At 40.6% G+C, this 21,459-nt stretch overlaps 1 protein-coding gene across 14 annotated transcripts in view; it reads right to left on the bottom strand.

Moving 5' to 3' along the window:
• PRR14L (proline rich 14 like) overlaps positions 1-21,459 on the bottom strand; it is a 59,043-nt gene that overhangs the window by 10,111 nt on the left and 27,473 nt on the right. For 12 of the 14 annotated variants that reach the window (XR_006210227.1, XM_042963227.1, XM_042963218.1 and 9 more), the window contains 4 exons: positions 12,258-17,445; positions 7,955-8,026; positions 7,135-7,306; positions 6,454-6,560 (listed from right to left, as the gene is read on the bottom strand). Coding sequence is in view for 12 of the 14 variants with exons in the window: in XM_042963227.1 (XP_042819161.1) it covers positions 6,454-6,560; positions 7,135-7,306; positions 7,955-8,026; positions 12,258-17,445 (5,539 nt within the window). In the remaining 2 variants the exon portion in view is untranslated. The remainder of the gene's footprint in view (positions 1-6,453; positions 6,561-7,134; positions 7,307-7,954; positions 8,027-12,257; positions 17,446-21,459) is intronic. The other 2 variants (XM_042963225.1, XR_006210228.1) reach the window with 2 other exon arrangements.

The following is a 21,459-nucleotide window of genomic DNA, read 5'->3' as shown; positions in this document are numbered from 1 at the left end:
ATTTATTCAAATCTCTTCAGCTCTTGGTCGAGTGAATATATTCAAAGTTTTGTTTACTGGCATGCGCCAGTTATATTATAACTTCTTAGCTCAAAATGTACCCTCCAGAACCTGCTCTGTGAAAATGGAATCCTGGACTCTTGAAGCATTTCTTCTTTAGAGTAAGTATGATGCTAAAAGCTCCGGCAAAAAGAAGGCATTGGGGGAACACTGCTAAGAGGAAAGGAGCTTCTCTTCCTGGTTCTGGTGAACTTTTCCCCCCCATCACTGGTGTATGTTTGTTGGCGTGTCAGGAGGGGGTCATTTGGAGGGGGCTCTGCCCTAGCTGTGTGGCCAGAGTACGTAGTCCCTCAGTGCTCTGGCAACCCTAGCCTGGTGATCATGCCACATGCTTCCTGACACATGTGGGGCACTCCAGGCCATAAGCTTATACCCCAACTTCCTGAGGGCTGTTTCCTGTGGCCCTCCTGAAGGAAACACCACATGCTCCAGGCATTACATCCAGAGAGACACCCCTAGTCCCTTTGCATGCCTGCCTGCCTCAGCTCATCTGCACCCTAGAAGTTGTTTGCTATTTCCTGCTTGCCTAGATCTGGCCTTAGCAACCCAGCCATCCAATGGGCTGCACCCATACCCTCACGAACAAAGTCAAAATGCCAACATAGAGGAGGTGGCCCCCCTTCCAAGTTTGTCCTACCTTGAGTACTTTCCCTCAGTCTTAGGGTGCCCTTCAGAATACTCTGTACATCTTTACGGTTACTCTATTTTATATTAAAGTTCCCTTATTTGGGGATCCTGGTTGGCTCAGTTGGTTAAGTGTCTGACTCTTGGTTTCAGCTTAGGTCATGATCTCATGGTTTGTGGGTTTGAGCTCCGCATCAGGCTCCACGCTGGCAATGCAGAGTGTACTTGGGATTCTCTCTCTCTCCTTCTCTCTCTGCCCTTCCCTCCCCTCAAAATAAATAAATAAACTTAAAAAAAATTATTAAGGGGCGCCTGAGTGGCTCAATTGGTTAAGTGTCTAACCAGCTCAGGTCATGATCTCACAGTTCGTGAGTTTGAGACCCACACTGGGTTCTCTGTGTCAGCACAGAGCTCACTTGGGATCCTCTGTCTCCCCTCTCTCTGCTTTTCCCCTGCTTGTTCTCTCTCTCTGAGAATAAAGAAACATTTAAAAAAAAGTTTTAAAAAATTATTAAAAAAAAAAAGTTCCCCTATTTAAAATACTATGTAGTTTGCAGGGGGACTTGGGTGGCTCAATTGGTTGAGCGTCCAACTCTTCATTTCGGCTCAGGTCATGATCCCAGGGTTGTGGGACTGAATCCTATGTCAGGCTCTGTGCTGAGTGTGGAGCCTGCTTAAGATTCTCTCTCTTTCTCCCTCTGCCCCTCTCCCTTGCTCAAGCTAAGATAAAATTGACAAATAAAATAAAATACCGTGTAGTTTGTCTCCTGATTGGACCCTGACTGACACATGAACTCCCCAGAGCTAAATAAGGTTGCTACTAAATACCCTAGACCAGTGGTATTCACACTAGGGTACCAAGACATGCCAGAGTACATGAAATCCCACTTTTAGGGGAATTAATCTTCCAATCTTTAATTTCCTAGAAGTCATATGTTTGAACACTCATGCAGATTTCTCCATTTCCACAAATTCTTGGGAGAGATGTTGTGTTATTTTTTTTTTTTTTTAACGTTTATTTATTTTTGAGACAGAGAGAGACAGAGCATGAACAGGGGAGGGGCAGAGAGAGAGGGAGACACAGAATCGGAAGCAGGCTCCAGGCTCTGAGCCATCAGCCCAGAGCCCGACACGGGGCTCGAACTCACGGACCGCGAGATTATGACCTGAGCTGAAGTCGGATGCTTAACTGACTGAGCCACCCAGGCGCCCGGAGATGTTGTGTTATTTTAAAAGTAGGCTTCACACCCAGCACGGAGCCCAAAGCAGGGCTTGAACTCACGACCCTGAGATTAAGACCTGAACTGAGACCAAGAGTCGGATGCCTAATCAACTGAACCACCCAGGTGCCCCTTGCACAAATTCTTTCAGAACAGCACCTATACACCCTGAACTCTGCTTTGGTATATGAAACAAATAACTAATCTTGCTAAGCTCGCTTAGTAAGTAATGAAATTACTGTAAACCTGTATTGGACTTGTCTTTCCCCATTAGGTATAGTTCCCATCACATACAAGAGAGGAGTGGCCTCAGAAATAGGATACTTTGGGTGGTGCCAGAATATTCAGATTTCAAATATGTTGTGGAATGGGTTTGTCAGAGTGACTTTGCCTCATTTATCTCCCAATTATCATCAAACAATGCCTCCTGGCCCTACTTATGAAAGAGAGCTTCAAATATCAATACAGCTGGCTCATGTATTTAATTGTACCCTATGTTTTTTCCAAACTATTCTCAATTCTCATTGACAGTCTGTTACCACTTAGAAAGAAAAGTTCCAATCAACAGCCAATCCTTTCCTTCCTTTTTAAAACATATAATTGAGGGGTGCCTGGGTGGCTCAGCTGGTTAAGCGTCGACTTAGGCTCAGGTCATGACTTCGCCCCATGTTGGGCTCTGTGCTGACAGCTCAGAGCCTGAAGTCTGCTTTGGATTCTGTGTCTCCCTCTCTCTCTGCCCCTCCCCCACTTGAAAAAATTTAAAAAACAACACACATATAACTGAAATGTTTACTAGGACTATCAAACATTTGAAGATGAAGTGTGTAAAACCCACAGACGAAAAATTTTAAGTAATTTCATTCAGTTAAGGGATAAACTTTTAACAAATTATATAAAGAAATATTTAATCCAATTATTTAATCCTTACATTATTTCATCTTATAAAATGTTATAACTTCTACTGTTAACAACAGCAAAAATTATGATACTGCCATGTCAGTTGGTTTCATAATACACTATTCTCCTACATTAAATACTGAAGCAATCCTAAGATTTACATAAATTAATAGCTTTATTTCTGATTTTTTATGACTCTTAATTATTCCAGAAGTCCAATAACAGAGTTTGTTTCATGCATGCATACACATTTACCGAAGCAATATCATGCTTTCTACCATACTCCTCACTTTGTAATTTATTATTCTAGCTACACATTAGTTTGTTACAAATTCAGGATGAGAAATAGCATTATCATGTTGTTTTAATAATGAATTATTAAAATGAATAAATTAATTATATTTGTTGCATATGATTTTAATTTTGGCTTATGGCTTTCACAAATCTACCTTACAATAAGTTATAAGGATGTGTTCCATATAATAAGGAGTAAGATGTGTTTCATAGTTTATTTCTCAATGGTTTGTATGGTTTTCTTAAAGGTACAGATCAACACATTTACCTGAGTTGGAAAACAAAAGTTAGGAAGAATAATTTGGCAGATGGGCTTGAGTAACAAAAATTGCTTTTGCCAATTAAGTTAATATGTCAAGGGGTAGGGGGATGTAGAAAATGGGTGAAGGGGAGTGGGAGATACAGGCTTCCAGTTATGGAATGAATAAGTCACAAGGATAAAAGGTACAGCGCAGGGAATACAGTCAATGGCATTATAATAGTACTGTACTATCGCTTCTTGGCCTTTTGGCTAAGATCAAGTGTAACAGTACTGTACTGTGACAGATGGTAGCTACACTTGTGGGTAGCACCATATATTGTATAGACCTACTGAATCACTATGTTGTACACCTGAAACTAATGTAACATTGTGTCAAGTATATCTATTTTAAAAGTATTTATTTATTTATTTATTTATTTATTTTTAACGTTTATTTATTTTTGAGACAGAGCATGAACGGGGGAGGGTCAGAGAGAGAGAGGGAGACACAGAATCTGAAACAGGCTCCAGGCTCTGAGCTGTCAGCACAGAGCCCGACGTGGGGCTCGAACTCACGGACCGGGAGATCATGACCTGAGCTGAAGTTGGCTGCTTAACCGACTGAGCCACCCAGGCGCCCCAAAGTTTTTATTTTGAGAGAAAGAGTGTGAGTGGGGCAGGAGCAGAGAGAGGAGAGAGAATCCCAAACAGGCTCCACGCTGCTAGTGCGAAGCCTGACTCAGGGCTCAAACTCATGAACCACGAGACCATGACCTGAGCTGAAATCATGAATCAGATGCTTAACCAACAGAGCCACCCAGGCGCTCCCATTGTGTCAAGTATATTAAAAAAAGAAAGAAAGAAAAAGAAAAAAAGTTACATGTCAAGGTTTTTTGATAAATATAATGCATTAAATCTATAACTTGAAGATTTTTTGACAAAAGAGTATCTGAATAGCTCATCAAAAGATATCTTAGGCAAAGGTTTATTAAAAATCTTATTTTTTCAACCCCTTTCACTGTATTAGATTAAAGTTATCTCAAGTGAAAGACCAACATACAAATTATTAGGCATTTGACACTTACTGGTCAGATCTTTTTGGTGTACTGCCCATACAATGAGATACTTGCTCCTTCAATGCCTGGTAACAGAACCTATGTAAGTCAGCACTTTTCAATCCTTTGCTTTCAAAAAAATAGGTGATAAATCATTAAATATAATTTGATGATAGATCACTGGGTGATTTTTTGGCACTTACTTGAAAGAAGTTCAAAGGACTGAATGTCATTACTATATTAAAACTTTCTCCACTCCCAACTACTTACTTATATATACATAAAAGATTTTTTAGAACTTCTATCTACATATACATGCAAGATAGAATACATCTGATTCTGAATCCTATTTCATTCACTAGTAGTAAGTACTATTCAACCTAGGATATCTGAAATATTTTAAACATTTCTCTTATAAAGACTTGATAGGATGATCAATAAAAGCAGTGTGAGATAAAAATATATTAAGACAAGACCACTTGGGAAATGTGGAACGTCAATTATGATCATAGTAACAGTAACTATTGCATTTGTGTCGTGTGAAGCAATACAATAGGTACCAGTACACATTTTTTTCCCTTTTTCTTTTGAAAGTAGGCTCCATGCCCAATGGGGAGGCTTCAACTTGAACCCTTGAAGAGTTGTAGGCTCTACCAACTGAGCCAGTCAGGTGCCCCCACATTTTTTACTCAATTGGACTGCATAGTAATCTTAAGTGTTGGGAATTCTTACCCACATTTTACAGATGTGTTCTTGACACTCAGGAAATTTCATTAATTTACCCTGGGGTTACTAAGGAACCAGTGTTAGGCTTCCATTTGCCAATGAGAAATGGAGTGAAAACCACCACAAGAGAATATAACTCTGGAGATCTTTTTAAAATACTTATAATTTCACAGTGTGTCTGTATAGTACATATTACAACAAATACTAATTTGGTAATTTTTTCTTTCCACTTCTCTTTATAGGATTAGCAAATTATCTCTGTCATAAAAAATAAATCTTGGGGCGCCTGGGTGGCTCAGTCAGTTGAGCGTCTGACTTCGGCTCAGGTCATGATCTCGCGGTCTGTGAGTTAGAGCCCCGCGTCGGACTCTGTGCTGACAGCTTGGAGCCCGGAGCCTGCTTCGGATTCTGTGTCTCCCTCTCTCTCTGCCCCTCCCCCACTCATGCTCTGTCTCTCTCTGTCAAAAATAAACAAATACTAAAAAAATTAAAGGGGCGCCTGGGTGGCTCAGTCGGTTGAGCGGCCGACTTTGGCTCAGGTCATGATCTCACGGTCTGTGAGTTCAAGCCCCGCATCGGGCTCTGTGCTGACAGCTCGGAGCCTGGAGCCTGTTTCGGATTCTGTGTCTCCCTCTCTCTGACCCTCCCCCATTCATGCTCTGTCTCTCTCTGTCTCAAAAATAAACGTTAAAAAAAAAAAAAATAATAAATAAATTTAAAAAAAAATCTTTAGAAGCCAAGTTTTTAAAGGTCATGATATAGACCATAGCATGGATTTGGCATTTTCTGAAAGAAAGAAAGAAAGAAAGAAAGAAAGAAAGAAAGAAAGAAAGAAAGAAAGAAAGAAAGAAAGAAAGAAAGAAATTAATTTAACTTCTTTCCCTCATGACCTTTAGGTCCCTCCTCAACTTTGCATATAGAATGCTGTGAGCTTGGGCTGTGGGGTCAGGTAAAACCTGTGTGAGACGGAAACCACCTGTGCCATGACTGATACATGGCCTAACACAGGTGTCATAACCACTCAGCCTCAGCACCCTCATCAAAACTTGGGGGTGACAATAGTGCTTACCTCCCAACACCACTGGGGGATGACCAGACTATGTATGCGAAGGGACAGCATAATATCTAGCATAGTGAGCTTGATAAAAATGATTAAGAATGCATTACAAAATCCCTGGCACATAAACCTCTGGCCACATTACCAATTAATTCTTTTGGATAACTTCCTAGAAGTATAATAAATAGCTCAGAGTATATAATTATTTAAAAGCTCATTATATTGTGCCAAACAATTTTCCAAAAATGTGAACCTATGTGTATTAGAGAAGGAACTCACCTTTTGGGTCGAGGAAGGCCCATGGGGGTAAGATTAGGGTCTGGTTTAGGAATGGTTTTCCGGATACGAATCTGTGAGACTTTCTTTGGCCTCTTCTCTGGCTCGGCCTATTTTTAAGGGTTAAGAAGAAAGACGGTCAAGTTATAAGACATTTAAAATACATGAAGTCTCTTTTGACACTCAAGATTTTACTTCCTCAGTTTATAGATGGCTCTAGTAAGTAGTTGATGACAAAGCTCCCCTTACTCCCGCTAACAGTGTTTTCAACAACTGCTCCCTTATACTATTGGAAGAGAATCACCCATTCAGCTCAGATATTGAGATTAGCAATATGAAAGTCTATCAACTGCTGGAGACAGAGACAGTTTGCAAAATTGAAGAACATCATTGTTCACTCATCTTTGAATGCATGAAGCACCTCGTTGGTCCAACTCACACTCTAAACCCTGTTAAATGTTATCATCAAGAAAAAAGGATCTGGAAAACAATGCAGATTAAGAGACCCAGTGTAGCTTTGGTGGCTAAGGAGAAAAACTCCTGCCTTGGTAATCTTCAGCACTCAGCTGAAGCTAACGGTGATAAGGAAAGACACTCAGAGGCCTGTGTACCAATCATGTGATCTGTAGTCCTCAGTGGACATGCCCAGTAGCACTCACAACTCCATCAGCACTTTACATTTACCTCCTTCTGTTCTGGAGGACTGCTCTGTGGATGGGGGCATGCTGCTGCCACATCATCTAGCTCATCAAATCCAGGAACCGGGAACTCGGAGGCTGAAAGCAGGAGCTTGGTGACAGCTGAGTCTGTTACTAAGCAAGACTTTGGTACCAAGGCAGGGAACGGAGGCTCTAGTCTAGCACCATGGACAGAAAAACAGAGAAGAAAATATGAGATGGGTTTCACTTTCTATCTTGGCACATTCAACTTCTTAACATCAGACTAAGGTTGAAGATCTTCCCTTTTTCAGCAATGACATTTCCAGTCAACCTGTTTTCTAGTTCCTTCTGGACACCTCCTGTGTCTACATATGTAAAAACTTCCAAGAATGCAATCAATTTCATTGGTATGGAGCAGTTTTATAAGGAAAAATATAAAAGGACAGACTTTTTGGAAGAAAAAGACATTTAGTGAACTGAACAATGAACTGTGCTCAGATGAGATCAATCCCATCCAGACAATGAAGTCGGTTGCATGATTAAGAAATAGCTTGAGAGGGAACTTGTAGTACAATGAGCTGACTAGTTTTTTTCTTTTTTTTTTTTTTCAATAGCTAGTATTGATTACATATTCTTAGTTAATACTTATAAAACATGCCTGAATCTTGGACCAGGTTTAGGAGAACAAGACATCAGAATCATGCTACACCAGACCCATGCCATCAGCTAGTGTGCTCTCTCAGGTGCTGTGCTCGCTTGCACATTCACTTTCCTCTCTCTCTCTCTCACACACACACACACACACACTGCAAGCCCTTATGTTCCAGGCACTGCTGCAGGCTTACCTCATCTGACTGCCATTGGTGTTATAAGTAGCTTCCATGCCTGGAAGAGGCACATACGGTAACATGGTGTGGCTGAAGTGAAGCAAAAGTACAGAAGCAGTTAGGGCAGTAGAACAACAGGAAAGTTTTGATGCCATTGGGGGTACTCAAAAGGTTTTGATGCCATTGACGGCACATGATGCTTGATTAGGCCCTAGGAAGATAAGAAATGTCATTCACTCAGAAAGAAGCCCACCCCCCACCCCCATCCCAGTGATGAGAATTACATTTACGTGCCCATCACTGGAATGGAGGCAGGCTGACAGGAAGATTATTTTCTAACTTACCTTAATTATTTTCTAACTTAAAAAGAAGGTAGAGAGAGAAATAAAGAAAGGACAGTAACAGGAGGGCATAAGAATGACTTGGAGTCTTATATCTTCTAATGAAGTTGTTGAATACATAAATTAGAGATTTAAAAAAATAATTTACAGCTAAAAAAATTTGTATTATTCATCTCTATGTTAATACCATTAACATAAAGTCTAACTTCTATATCCTTACAGAAGAAACTTTTTTTTTAAAGTTTATTTTGAGAGCACGGGAGTAAGCGGGGGTAGGGGAGGAGCAGAGAGAGAGGGAGTCAATCCCAAACAGGATCTGTGCTGTCAGGGCAGAGGCTGATGTGGGACTCAAACTCATGAACAGTGAGATTATGATCTGAACTGAAATCAAGAGTCAGACGCTTAGCCGACTGAGCCACCCAGGAGCCCCAAAACTCTTTTCTTTAAAGCCAAGTTCACGTAAAACATGGTTATGTAGAAGAAAACTGTTAACAGGGTTAGCTCCTTTGTAATCAAGCTTTTATTTTTATTATTGAAGCAATGGTATTCATCACTTATAGCTACATCAATATGTGATGTTGGAGAGCTTTTTGTGCCTCTCAAAGTAAAACCTGCATCAGTTTCTATTGAATTTGGAACTCAGTATAGGTTTAATCAGTGAGGCATTGGTATGATGACCATAATACAATCCATCTCCTCTTAGAAGTAGATTTGTTCAAGGTCTAGGAAACACAAATAATTCAGATTTTTAGGATGTTTAGCACCAACTCAGGATTCCTTGAGGGCTACTGATAAAAGGAAAGAGGCGGGATGGTACACTGAAAAAGCAGCTGACCGGGGCGCCTGGGTGGCGCAGTCGGTTAAGCGTCCGACTTCAGCCAGGTCACGATCTCGCGGTCTGTGAGTTCGAGCCCCGCGTCAGGCTCTGGGCTGATGGCTCGGAGCCTGGAGCCTGTTTCCGATTCTGTGTCTCCCTCTCTCTCCGCCCCTCCCCCGTTCATGCTCTGTCTCTCTCTGTCCCAAAAATAAATAAAAAACGTTGAAAAAAAAAATTTAAAAAAAAAAAAAAAAAAAAGAAAAAGCAGCTGACCAAATCAGCAATCAGGAGACCCTGGGTCTAGATCAAGCTCAGCTGAAATACTAACCAGTTGAGTGATCCGGTTTAGAAAAAGCCACGTGTCTTAGGCTCCTCATCTATAAAAGCAGCAAAAAGGAGGCCAGTTCAACCTATATTATAGAGTGCTGAAGGTCCAAATAAGAAAATTCTATTGGGGGGGCGCTTGGCTGCCTTTGTTGGTAGAGCATGCGACTCTTGATCTTAGGGTCCTTGAGTTGGAGCCCCATGTTGGGTATAGGTTACTTAAATATATAAAACCTTAAAATATATATAATTTAAACCTTAAAATATATATAATATAAAATATTAATAATTAAATATTAATATCAATAATTAATATAAATAATTAAATATTAATAATATAAAATATATATAATTTAAACCTTAAAATATATATAATATATATATAAATATATTTAAATATATAAAACCTTAAAAAAAATTCTATGGAGGGCACCTGGGTGGCTCAGCCGTTAAGCATCTGATTTCGGCTCAGGTCATGATTTCATGGTTCGTGAGTTCGAGTCCCACATCGGGTAAGCTTGAGCCCTGCTTTGGGTGAATCCGGGCCCCAATTTGGTGAGCACGAGCCCTGCTTCACGTAAAATAAGAGCCCGCTTTGGGTGAGCTCCATTCCTCTCTCTTTCTCCCCCTCCGTTCTTCCCTCTGCCCCTCCTAGGATTCTTTCTCTCGTTCACTTTTTCCCCAACCCCCCCCCCCCCCCAAATCTATGGAAACATAAATTAGCACAGAGCCCGATGTGGAGCTTGAACTCATGAACCATGAGATCATGATCTGAGCTGAAGTCAAGAGTTGGGTGCTTAACTGACTGAGACACGCAGGTGCCTGTATCATGTGTAACATTTCTAAATGTGTTTAAAAGCAGCAAAGTTCACGGGGCGCCTGGGTGGCTCAGTCGGTTAAGCGTCCGACTTCAGCTCAGGTCACGATCTCGCGGTCCGTGAGTTCGAGCCCCGCGTCAGGCTCTGGGCTGATGGCTCAGAGCCTGGAGCCTGCTTCCGATTCTGTGTCTTCCTCTCTCTCTGCCCCTCCCCCGTTCATGCTCTGTCTCTCTCTGTCTCAAAAATAAGTAAACGTTAAAAAAATCAAAAAAATAAAATAAAAGCAAAGTTCTAAACTCAAAGCCAAGGTATATAATGTTAAGGAACTTCTAGAGCCAACAAGAAGGAAAAGTCCCTACAAACGCTTCCATTAAAATAAAAATTAAAATAAAATAAATAAAAATAAATAAATAAAAATACTAGAGATAGGAAGGGGGAGAGAATATATTCCACACTGGAATACACAAAAGTCAGGAGGGAAAGAGTTCTCGAGGAAGAAAGAGCCAAAGGGCCACACATTTTCACAGGGTGAAATGAAGAACTAGTCTGTACTCTAACCTCAGGCATGAACATAGTTAAAAAAATTTTTTTAAATGTTTGTTTATTTTTGAGAGAGACAGAGACAGACTGCAAATGGGTCAGGGGCAGAGAGAGAGGGAGACACAGAATCTGAAGCAGCCTCCAGGCTCTGAGCTGTCAGCACAGAGCCCGACATGGGGCTTGAACTCACAAGCTGTGAGATCATGACCTGAGCCGAAGTAGGATGCTCAACCTACTGAGCCACCCAGGTGCCCCTGGCATGAACATAGTTTAAAGAAGGTAACATGATTTAAAGCTGCATGTCACACACTGACCAGAGAGTGCTTATGAGAGTATAGAGGCATACTGACAAACTAGACAAAATAAAAGCAGTATACCATCATTTAAAACAATTTGATTCATTCTAATGTATTTTTTTTTGTGGCTGCATTATAAGAACATTTTTCTATTAACTATAAGATAAGTAGTTATGGTAGCATTAGTCTTTCAATTTCAATCAGCCATGTTGAGGTTCTGGGGTGTTTTTCTGAAACGTTTTTATTTACTTAGGTTTCTGCTAAGATGCTCAAGGAACTTTCCAATATGTGCCAGACAGCTTTATAGTGACAGAGAATGACTCTACATAAGAGATTGCACAGATATACAAAGAACAAGGCCTCTACCAGGCTGTTTGGAATTTTGAGGCTTGGTGGGTGTTGAATTTTTAAACTATAGCAATGATAAGGGCCAATTTAAAAAAAAAAAAATTAAGTTTCTGTTTATTCGAGGGATTACAAAGAGGAAGATTTATCTATCATGTCTAAAGCAGATTTTTAGGGATATAATTCAATAATTTTTTTCCTATTATTTCTAATATGAAGGTAAAATGATATCGAAATCATTTTCAACTATTCTAAGGGGTCAAACCACTCTTTTCCCGTTCACTTAAAATTCTACAAATTGTACAACTATAGTATGAAAATGCCAATCTTTGAAGCCTTTCTGCTCTAAAGAGAAATCCAGAGGTTCAGGAACTAGATTTGGTGATACCTACATAATTACTTTAGTTACTTAAAAAGTACTTATTCTGTGCCCTAGTTATACACAAAATACTCAATTAGGTGCTGACTGTATATTTTATGAACAAGGTATCATAAGCCATTATTTGTCACTACTTGCAAGTCTTCTAACTTGTAATGGTATTTGTTTTTTGCAAGGTGGGGGCAAGGATAGAAAAGCAGAGAGTCAAAAGATTTGATAGTTTGCAGAATGAATTGGACAGAACAAAGAATGGTAAAAATACAGGGGTAGATCCTGCAGGAAAACTAGAGGGGTCTATGCTTAAGAACTATGGCTACATTTTCTCAGCATAGATTTGGCACAGAAAACAGAAAATATAGGCACGAAGACTCTAAATAGCCTTGCAGTTCCAGCCCTCAACTTTCCTCAGAGGTTGGAAAGCAAACATGGGACATTTGCAAAGAACAGGAGATGGATTTTACCTGTTTGTGGTGCTCAGAGTTGTCTGCCTCTTGCTGTGAGTGGAATGAAAAGTAGAGATTTCAAAGGGGCAGGTAGAAGGCCCACGCTGGCTCCAAATGGATAGCACTCGGCCCACCGAGTAGGGCAGAGAACAGAAGACCTTGTCTGCTATGGAGGCTGGAGATCTTAACCCCTTTAAGCCTTGTGTAAACTGGGTCATGAAGAGCCTCTGCATTGTAGGCATGTGACTGGAGAAGCTCCGTTTTTTTGTCCAGATTCGGTAACATCCAGGAGAACAAAGTGCTAGAAGTGTGTGAAGGCCAAGGACAGAGCAGCCTGCTCTGGTCTGGACTATGGCGGTGCCTCCATAGTCTTGGAGAGGACCTGGAGGCTGTGAAGGAGCCTGGGCATATGCCTGACCATGGGGGCCAGTGTCTTCCCTGAATGTGGCCATCCCAGGGCAACTGTGGGATAAGAAGAAAGAAAAGGTCCATTTGGGAGGTTGAGACAGGCACCTAGGGGCCTCTCCTAAGGCGAGCCTGGCTGGAGCACAGTGCTCAGGAAAAGTCCTTGGGGACTCAGTCATGCACTCAGAGCCCGATTTCATGTGAAAAGACATCGGGAAAATTTCGGAACCAAATAGCAGTGATGGCACCTTGTTGCTCAAATCTATGAAGCTCATTTTGATGGCTTCGAGCGAATAAAGTGTCAAGGGCTTACTGTTAGGTCTCTTATCCCATCCACTAGATGCCAAATATGGATTCAGCTGCATTGTATTGTATGAAAATCCATCCAGAAACCTTTTGTATCTGAGCCGCTTGTAGCTTTTAGCCACTGGAAGAAGTTCAGAGGAACATCGCCGATATCTTAGTTTCTGGGTCTTTGTGGCGGGGACCAGTCTGGAGGCAAGAATGGACAGCTTGTTTAGTAAGGCTGATTCTTTGGTAGGCTTCCTAACATTCAGGCTCCTCAAGGAATGGCACGGAGTCACCTTCTGCTTTGGTATGTGGCTCATTAAGCTCCTGGTTGGTACTGTTTCAGGTTCCAATTGTGCGGGTGCAGACATAGCACATGAACTGAGAAATCTGTGTGCTTTTGTGGGAATGGTTTCAGAGGAACTCTTTAAAAAGGCAGAACTTCTGATTTTACTTATTTTTTTCCCAATGTTGACTTGCTCCTGATAGGAAACTTTCTTACATGTTCGATGGGGCTGCTTCTTTAAGGGAAGCACTCTTTTCTGATATGAAGTGTTCCCAAAGGCACCGTGTATTTCATCACATCCAGCAGAGTTGGGGTTTTGTGCTTTCTGAGGGGCACCACGAAGGCAAGGATCTGTGTATGACACCATGTCTGTTTTTAATGGATGGCACAAGCTTTCCTCCTTTGGATTTTCCAGCTTCTGAAACTGTGCAGCAGTGCTGCCCTTGGCTAGCTTTGCTAGAGTGATTTCCTTCATCATGGTGGACTCACCTTTGCAATCCTTAGTTTGGTTCTTATCTTGCACTTCATCTGACAACACATTAGATGATGCACATTGTTCCAATATCCTGTGTGCGTCCTTTTGATGTAGATATTCCTCTTCATTCTGCAACATGTAGTCCAAAGCCCTCTGGCTTTGTAGCTCTTCAGTATCACCAAGCATCCTCTGGGATTTAGAGTGGGTCTGAGAAATCTCTCTCCCTTTATTATTACCAGCTTCTCTGGTGATCATCTTCTCAGACTCTTCACTGACAGTTAAGTAACCCAGGGGTCCCCTCTGATGTGCTTCAGTTTCTTCTCCTTTCAACTTAGTTTCTGTTTCCATTGTCAAAGGCAAATTTTGCATACTGCTGTCTATTCTGAGTCCTTCACTAGAATTACTCCCATCCCCTGGCGCTCCTTCCTTTGTCTCAAGCAGGACTGTGCGGTGCTCTATGTTTTCACAAAGGATTTTACCATCTTTTGGTTTAAAAGGTTTTTTCAGCTCAGTTTCTCCACTATTAACATTACTTTCTGAATTTTCTTGAGAAAACAGATACAAAGGCATTGTCTCAATGGATTTCAGGCTCCCTATGGGAACAGGGCTCTCATCCGGGCATCCAGAAGACAGTAACTCTTCTGAGGAAATTCCAAAGGTATTTTCCTTGTCAAACTCAGAATTTATTTCCAGTCTTGATCCTTCAATCATTCCTTGTGTTTCTCTCAGGGATGCTTCTTTAACTTGCTCTTCATGATAAGTATTATCTAAGGACACATTTATACCATCCAATATTTTTGTATTTGATTCATGATCTGCAACAGACTCTATCTCACTGGCACAAGAGTCTGGACACACTTCCACTTCACAATCTTTTAATGATCTGCATACTTTCTCTTCACATGATTTTTTCATTTCCAGAGGCTCCACTTTAGAGGAAGTAGCATCTGGAAAATCTGAGTCCTGGTCAATCATTCTGATAAATGCAGCATTCAGTTCTCCTCTCTGAGGCAGAGTACTCACTGAGGTATCCTGTAACGTCAGTCCATCTTGTCCTGCACCACCATCAAGGGTACTAGATGTCTGTAAGTCCAACATGCTTTCTGTAGACTTATTACCACAGTCTGTGTAGACAGTGTCTACCATGCCATCTGTGGACTCCTCACAACCAGAAATATGTCCATCGTCTCCTTTCAAATTGCCTTTCTTTGAACTACCACCAGACAAAGGGTTGTTACTGCCTGAACCAACTAACAGATCCTTTTGATTGTTGCTTACCTCTCTGTTAGGTTCTGTAACAGTCTCCCTCTCATCACCATGTAGTGTCTGCTTAGCTGGTTTATCTTCACTTCTGCATTCATCTGGTCTGTTTTGGTTACTCTGGCAGTCAAGAACTTTATCTCCTTTTTGATCAAGAGTTTCAACTGCTTGGCTCATGGTTTTGAAACTGGAGAACATAATAGTAGGAGACTGGTCCAAAAATTTTTCAGGGCTTGGAATGTTTGCAGATAAATTTAGTTCTGGTGTGGAACAGTCAGAGATGTTATACTCGCAAAACACGGTCTCTTTAGGTACATCCCATTCCTTTGCTTTCAGACTTTCTTCACGGGGCTGGGTGTGACTGGTGGTGGGAATGGTTTTGTCTGAAGCTTCACTACTTAACATGCCCACTGGTGTATCGTTTCTGATCTGATTTCCTGGGAGGCTGCCTTTAGTTTCTCCCCTAGCAAGTTCACTTTCTTCTGATGTGTAACCTACTTTATGGGTGCTACTTTCCGTGCAGACTTCTCTTCTTTGGGAGTGGTCACTGCTGTGCTGAAATGCATCTTCACACTTGGTTATTAAAGAGTTTTCAACTTCTAGGATGATTCTGCTGGACTCAAACTCAGCACAAACAGAACACATGCTCTTTTCTCGTGCATTTTTATTTACACAATGACAGCTAGAGAGATCCTGAGATTGAACACTTTGACATTCCATAGCAGAGACCTCTTGAGGCAAGACTGCTGATTCTTTCTTTCTTGAGAGAAGGCTGGAATGTAGATGTACTATTCCTGAATCAGCCATCTTGTCTTTTCTTTCTAGGCTTCCTGGTTTGATGTTTAAGGTGGGATTGTTTGAAGAGGCACCACAGGTTTTGTCACCTGATGGAGAGATGTCTTTCATTTTTGTTTTGATGGGAATGGTCTGGGTATCAGCAGTGACATCTGCTCCATCCTCTAATGGAGGGTGATGGCTCTGTTGGGAATCCTCGCTTGTTGCTAAAGGCATCTCTTTGTTAGCTGACAACTTTGCATGGTCTTGAGAATTAAGCGGCACTTGATTTAAAGCACATTCACTTTCTATTTTGTTTATAACCAGTTCATTGGTACGAGGAAGTTCATTCATCTCACAGGCAGTGCTCTGCTCATCTAAATGTGAACTATCGTCCAGTGAGGTCTGTACAGCTTGTTCTGACTCAGGTCTGTAATCAAGTTCTAGGGATAGTGGTAACTGAGCAGTATCTTTCTTGGGTTTTGACACCTCATTCATAGGACTTATCTGGTCCTCTGGCATTAAACTCACAAGGGATTTTCTTTCATTCAGAAATTCATTACATGATGCTTCATTTAACGGGGTGTTGCCTTCCAGATTTTTCTGGGTGCAAACTAAGGAGTTAGAGTCTTTACTGTAAATCTTTTCAGTTACCATATTGGGCTCTATAGTGGTTGTCTGTTCTGGCTCTTCAATCTGCATTAAGGAGGAAAAACTGTTCTCTTCAGAGTGTCTGCCTGGATGGCTCATATCTGTAGAAGTTCCTCTATGGTCCTCATGGTTTGTCAAGCTACCTTGAGTGTCTAAAGTGATTTTTAAGTCATTTTTTTTTAACGTTACTTCCGTGGCTTCGGTGAAAGAATTGGGCACTAAAGAAACAGGGCTGTCTGTATGGATACTGTCTTGAATGCAACAGTTACCATGAATATTCACTTTTGGGGAGGTAACAGTCTCTTTTTCACCAGGACAATGACCATTAGCATCCTCTTCTGGTTGCCTGGCATTAACAAGAAAGAGTTCCCCTCTTTCACTCCTAAGGTTCAAAAACTGTTCATTTTCTCTTCTAGTAGCCAAGTTCTTGCTTTGATCACCCCCATCAAAACAGGAATTGTCTGTCTTCTTAGCAGATCCCTTCAGCAAGCCATCAAAACCACATGTTTCTAAGGATGTTGTTCTGGATTCTGGACCAGACAAACTTGATGAGAAATATGAAATGTCAGAATTTTCTTCTAAGGGTTCTACACAAACTACATTTCTTGTGGCCCTGGGACTGCCATGGGCAAAACTGTGGTTTTCATTATGGTGGCCGAGAATCTGTTGGTGATTGTCATCTGCTTCACAGACAAGGTTTAACTTAGACAACTCTTCCTTCTCACTGTCCACTTTGGAAATGGCACTGTTCCCTGGTAATAATGACAACCAAGAAGGACAAGTTTTTAATTCTTCACATTCTTTTTCTTTAGAAGATGCTTCTGTTAATCCAGGGTCCACAAAGATTAAAGGCTCTAGGGAAACTAATGTGCTGGTTTCTGAAACCTCACCACTGGTCATGGTTTTGTCTACTTCTGGGTATTCGCTGCACCCAGCTGAGAGACCTTTACTCACATTGCCATTCTTGTGTCCTTCATTATAATCCGTCTTAGTCCCATTGACCTTCATACCTTGTACTTCTTCAGTAGATATAAGCAGAGTTCCAGTTGTAATTTGTACATTTCCTTCTGCCCAAGAGAAATAAATCCAAATAAGTATGCAATCATAAAAAAAACAAAACCGTGTGCTATACTTTCATGAATTTAATCATGCAACCAACAGTGACAAAAAAGATCCAACTCAAAAAGCAAATTACAAAGTTAGTACACTGTACCATTGGTTTTGTTCTTTTATGCAAAATATGACAGAGGGCCACAAGTGTATTTGGCAGAAAATAGATAATTTTGAACTAACACCCTTCTCTTGGTATTAGTAATTTAAACGTACTTACATACCTAGATAATTAACTATAATAAGGAAACTTATATGTAATCCAGAGTCTTAAGAAGCTTCCATTCTAAAACATTAATAAAGAAGACCCACAATAATAGCTTATATTATTCAATGACCATCTTATTACCTGAATAATACTAAATTAATCATAAATAAATTACCTCTTTGAAAAAGAACAGTTAACACACAAAACCTATGTTAAAGAGATTAACATATAAGTTGAATATTAGTTTTGAACCAAATTACTTACAGTAACTGCTTCCCTACAAGGCTGGTCATGAGCTGGTAATTATTGAAGCTGAGTGACAGATACATGTGGGTTTAGTATACTTTCCACTTCTCAATAAATTAAAAACTTTCTACTATGAAACATTAAAAAACAAACAAAAAACTTTCTAAGAATGTAAATGCAATTCATAAAGAAGTTTTATTGTTCAGAATTTCTCTGAAATCCTAGGTATAAGATGCAGTATGAAGTTCCCTGAACTTGTTAAACTACAAAAAAAATTTTCTTCCTTGCTCTTTTTAGAAAACTAGCACGAAGTTATATACATGTAAATTATGTACATATTTGCATGCATACACATATGTTAACAAAATACCTGCACTAAACAGATAAAGCTAAATGCAAATCAATCTTCAACCTAAAGAACTAATTCTCACTAGAATATAAACTCCATGAGTGTAAGGGTCATGTTTATCTTGGTCTCTCCCTTTCCTTATTGCCCAGCATAATACCTGGTATATAATAGCACTCAATAAATCTGTGGAATTAATAAATGAATACAGTTAGGTCAAACCAACAAATGCTATCACTAGTGTCTTCCTAGAACTTCCTTATCCATTTCTCAACTGATACTGACAGCAGCAATTCTGAGAGAAAGAACAGCAACTCTGAAGGCAGGTGGGTTCTGTGATCTTACTTACCTCACTGAGTCTGTTTCCTCCTTTGAGAAAGAGGAGAAGTACACTTACCTCAGTGCTACTTTGAGGATTAAATTAAATAACACATGTAAACCACCACCTGGTACAGTGCCTGCCATTTAAAGAAAAACTGCTTTTCCTTTGCTCTGCTTTCTTTCTTATCTTACTGGACCTGAGAATAGTTAAAATGATAAACTTAATGACTATGCTAGGATAGGACACAATGTTTAAAAATGTTTGGAGTCAGCAAATACTTGATGGATAAATGCATATTGGATTCCACAAGTTTGTACAGATTCCAAAAACATAAGGTAGTCTCAAAATCCTAATGCCCTACATGGTATTTGTCTTTTTGAAACCAGCCTACTTTCTACATCATAGCAGACAATTCTACCCTATTTAGAAATTCCTAACTGCATTTACCCCAAATGGTTTAGTGTATCTCTTCTCCAGACACTATGGCATTCATTAAACCATTTGTGTAAATTCTGGGCTTTTCTACTCTGTTCCAGCACCATCTTAGTTGAATCCTTCATTATAACTTCTCAGGAAAGCTGTAAAACTCCTCCCTCTCCAAACTGTTCACTGTGCAAAGCCCATAAGGCAAGATTCTCCCTCAGAGCCCTTACCTGCTGGAAGAATACCTGTTCTCAACTTAGTTGAGAATCTTAGGGAGGAGGTAGGGGAACACTCATTTCCCAGGTGGTATAATGCTGAAGGCTGGCTGGGGAACAGGGGTTGTGTACTGCTTGAAAACAAAATGATACTCTGCTTACTCCTTTACTTGACTGATTGACTGACTGACTGACTGGGGGAGCAGGCAGAGAGAGTAGACAGTCCCAGGTAGAGGATGTGGGACTTGAACTCACAAACTGTGAGATCATGACCTGAGCTGAAGTCGGATGCTCAACCAACTGAGCCACCCATGTACCCCTCTTTTACTTGTGGTTTTTTGTTTTTTTTTTTTATGTAGAGACTTTTTTTTAAAGTTTATTTATTTTGAGAGAGGGAGAGAGGGTGAGAGGGTGAGAGGGTGAGAGAGAGAGAGACAGACAGACAGACAGACAGTGGGACAGGGGCAGAGATAAGGGAGAAAGAGAATCCCAAGCAGGCTCTGTGCTGTCACCACAGAACCTGATGCAGGTCTTGAACTCATAACTGCACGATCATGACCTGAGCTGAAGTTGGACACTTAACCGACTGAGACACTCAGGTACCCTCTTTTACTTTTTAATTAACCACATTGACTTTGAAATCTGAAAGAATTTCATTTCATTTTATTTTACACGTTTATTTATTGACAGAGAGAGAGAGAATGTAGGAGAGGGGCAGAGAGAGAGGGAGAGAGAATCCCAAGCAGGTTCCACATTGTCAGTGCAGAGCCTGACGTGGGGCTTGATCTCACCAACCATGAGATCATGACCTGAGCTAAAATCCAGTGTCAGATGCTTAACTGAGCCACCCAGGCTCCCAAAGAAGCAGGAGTTTAATGATCACTGAGGACCTAATACCCAACACTGACCTAGGCACATATCAGGTCAATGATAGATGTTGTCTGAATGAAGTTAGGAAAGTTGTTGAAAGTATTAGGTATACTCCCATCCAGCAACTTCACTTCTGGGTATATATTGAAAAGAAATGAAATCACTATTCTAAAAAGATATGTGTACCCCCATGTTCACTGCAGCATTATTTACAGAGTGAGACATGGAAACAACCCTAAATATCCACTGATGAATGAATGGATAAAGAAAATATGGCTCATAAAAAAAAAAAAGTACATATGTATATTGGAGGGTGAAACATGTATTCTGTGAGGTATGCGCCCATTTTAGAATCACAGGCATTTCATTACCTCAGCTGAAGGTCCTTAGATTTGTAGTTTTATAACCATTGAAAAAGTGTTTATGTTTGCAGAATTTGACAAACTAATCCTGAAACTCAAATAAAAATGCAAGGGAAGGGCACTTGGATGGCTCAATCAGTTAAGCCTCCGACTTCGGCTCAAGTCATTATCTTGCGGTTTGTGAGTTCCAGTACCATGTCGGGCTCTGTGCTGACAGCTCGGAGCCTGGAGCCTGCTTCAGATTGTGTCTCCCTCTCTCTCTCTGCCCCTCCCCTGCTCTCACTCTGTCTCTCTGTCTCTCTCAAAAATAAACATTAAATTTTTTTTTTTTTAAATGCCAAGGGACACATAATAGCCAAAATGATCTTGAAAAAGAACAAAGATGGGAGACTCATGCTTCCTTTTTTTTTTTTTCTAAATTTTTTTAACGTTTATTTATTATTGAGAGATGGAGAGACACAGAGCATGAGCAGGGGAGGGGTAGGGAGAGAGGGAGACACAGAATCTGAAGCAGGCTCCAGACTCTGAGCTGTCAGCACAGAGCCCAAAGCGGGACTCGAACTCACAAACTGCGAGATCATGACCTGAGCTGCAGTTGGTCGCTTAACCAACTGAGCCACCCAGGCGCCCCTCATGCTTCCTGATTTCAAAAACAAAGTTGCGGTAATGGAAACAGTCCAGCCCTGGCACAGGACAGACATAAAGAGCAAGAGAATTAGAACTGAATGCCCAGAAATAAACTCTAACACATATAGTCAACAGATTTTTGACAAAGCAGCTTTTCAACAAATGGTGAATGGTGCTGGGGTAACTGGATACCCACATGCAAATGAATAAATTTGGATCCTGTCTTATACACAAAAATTAACTCAATGTAGATCAGAGACGTAAATGTAAGAGCTGAAACTATAAAACTCTTAGAAGTAAACACAAGAGTATTTCTTAATGATATTGGTAAAGAGTTCTTAGCTAAGATGCT

The sequence above is a fragment of the Panthera tigris genome, chromosome D3 (genome assembly GCF_018350195.1).
Source record: "Panthera tigris isolate Pti1 chromosome D3, P.tigris_Pti1_mat1.1, whole genome shotgun sequence".
Classification (NCBI taxonomy): domain Eukaryota; kingdom Metazoa; phylum Chordata; class Mammalia; order Carnivora; family Felidae; genus Panthera; species Panthera tigris.
The sequence above is the reverse complement of the archived record's forward strand: the minus strand, read 5'-3'. Positions and strand labels throughout refer to the sequence as shown.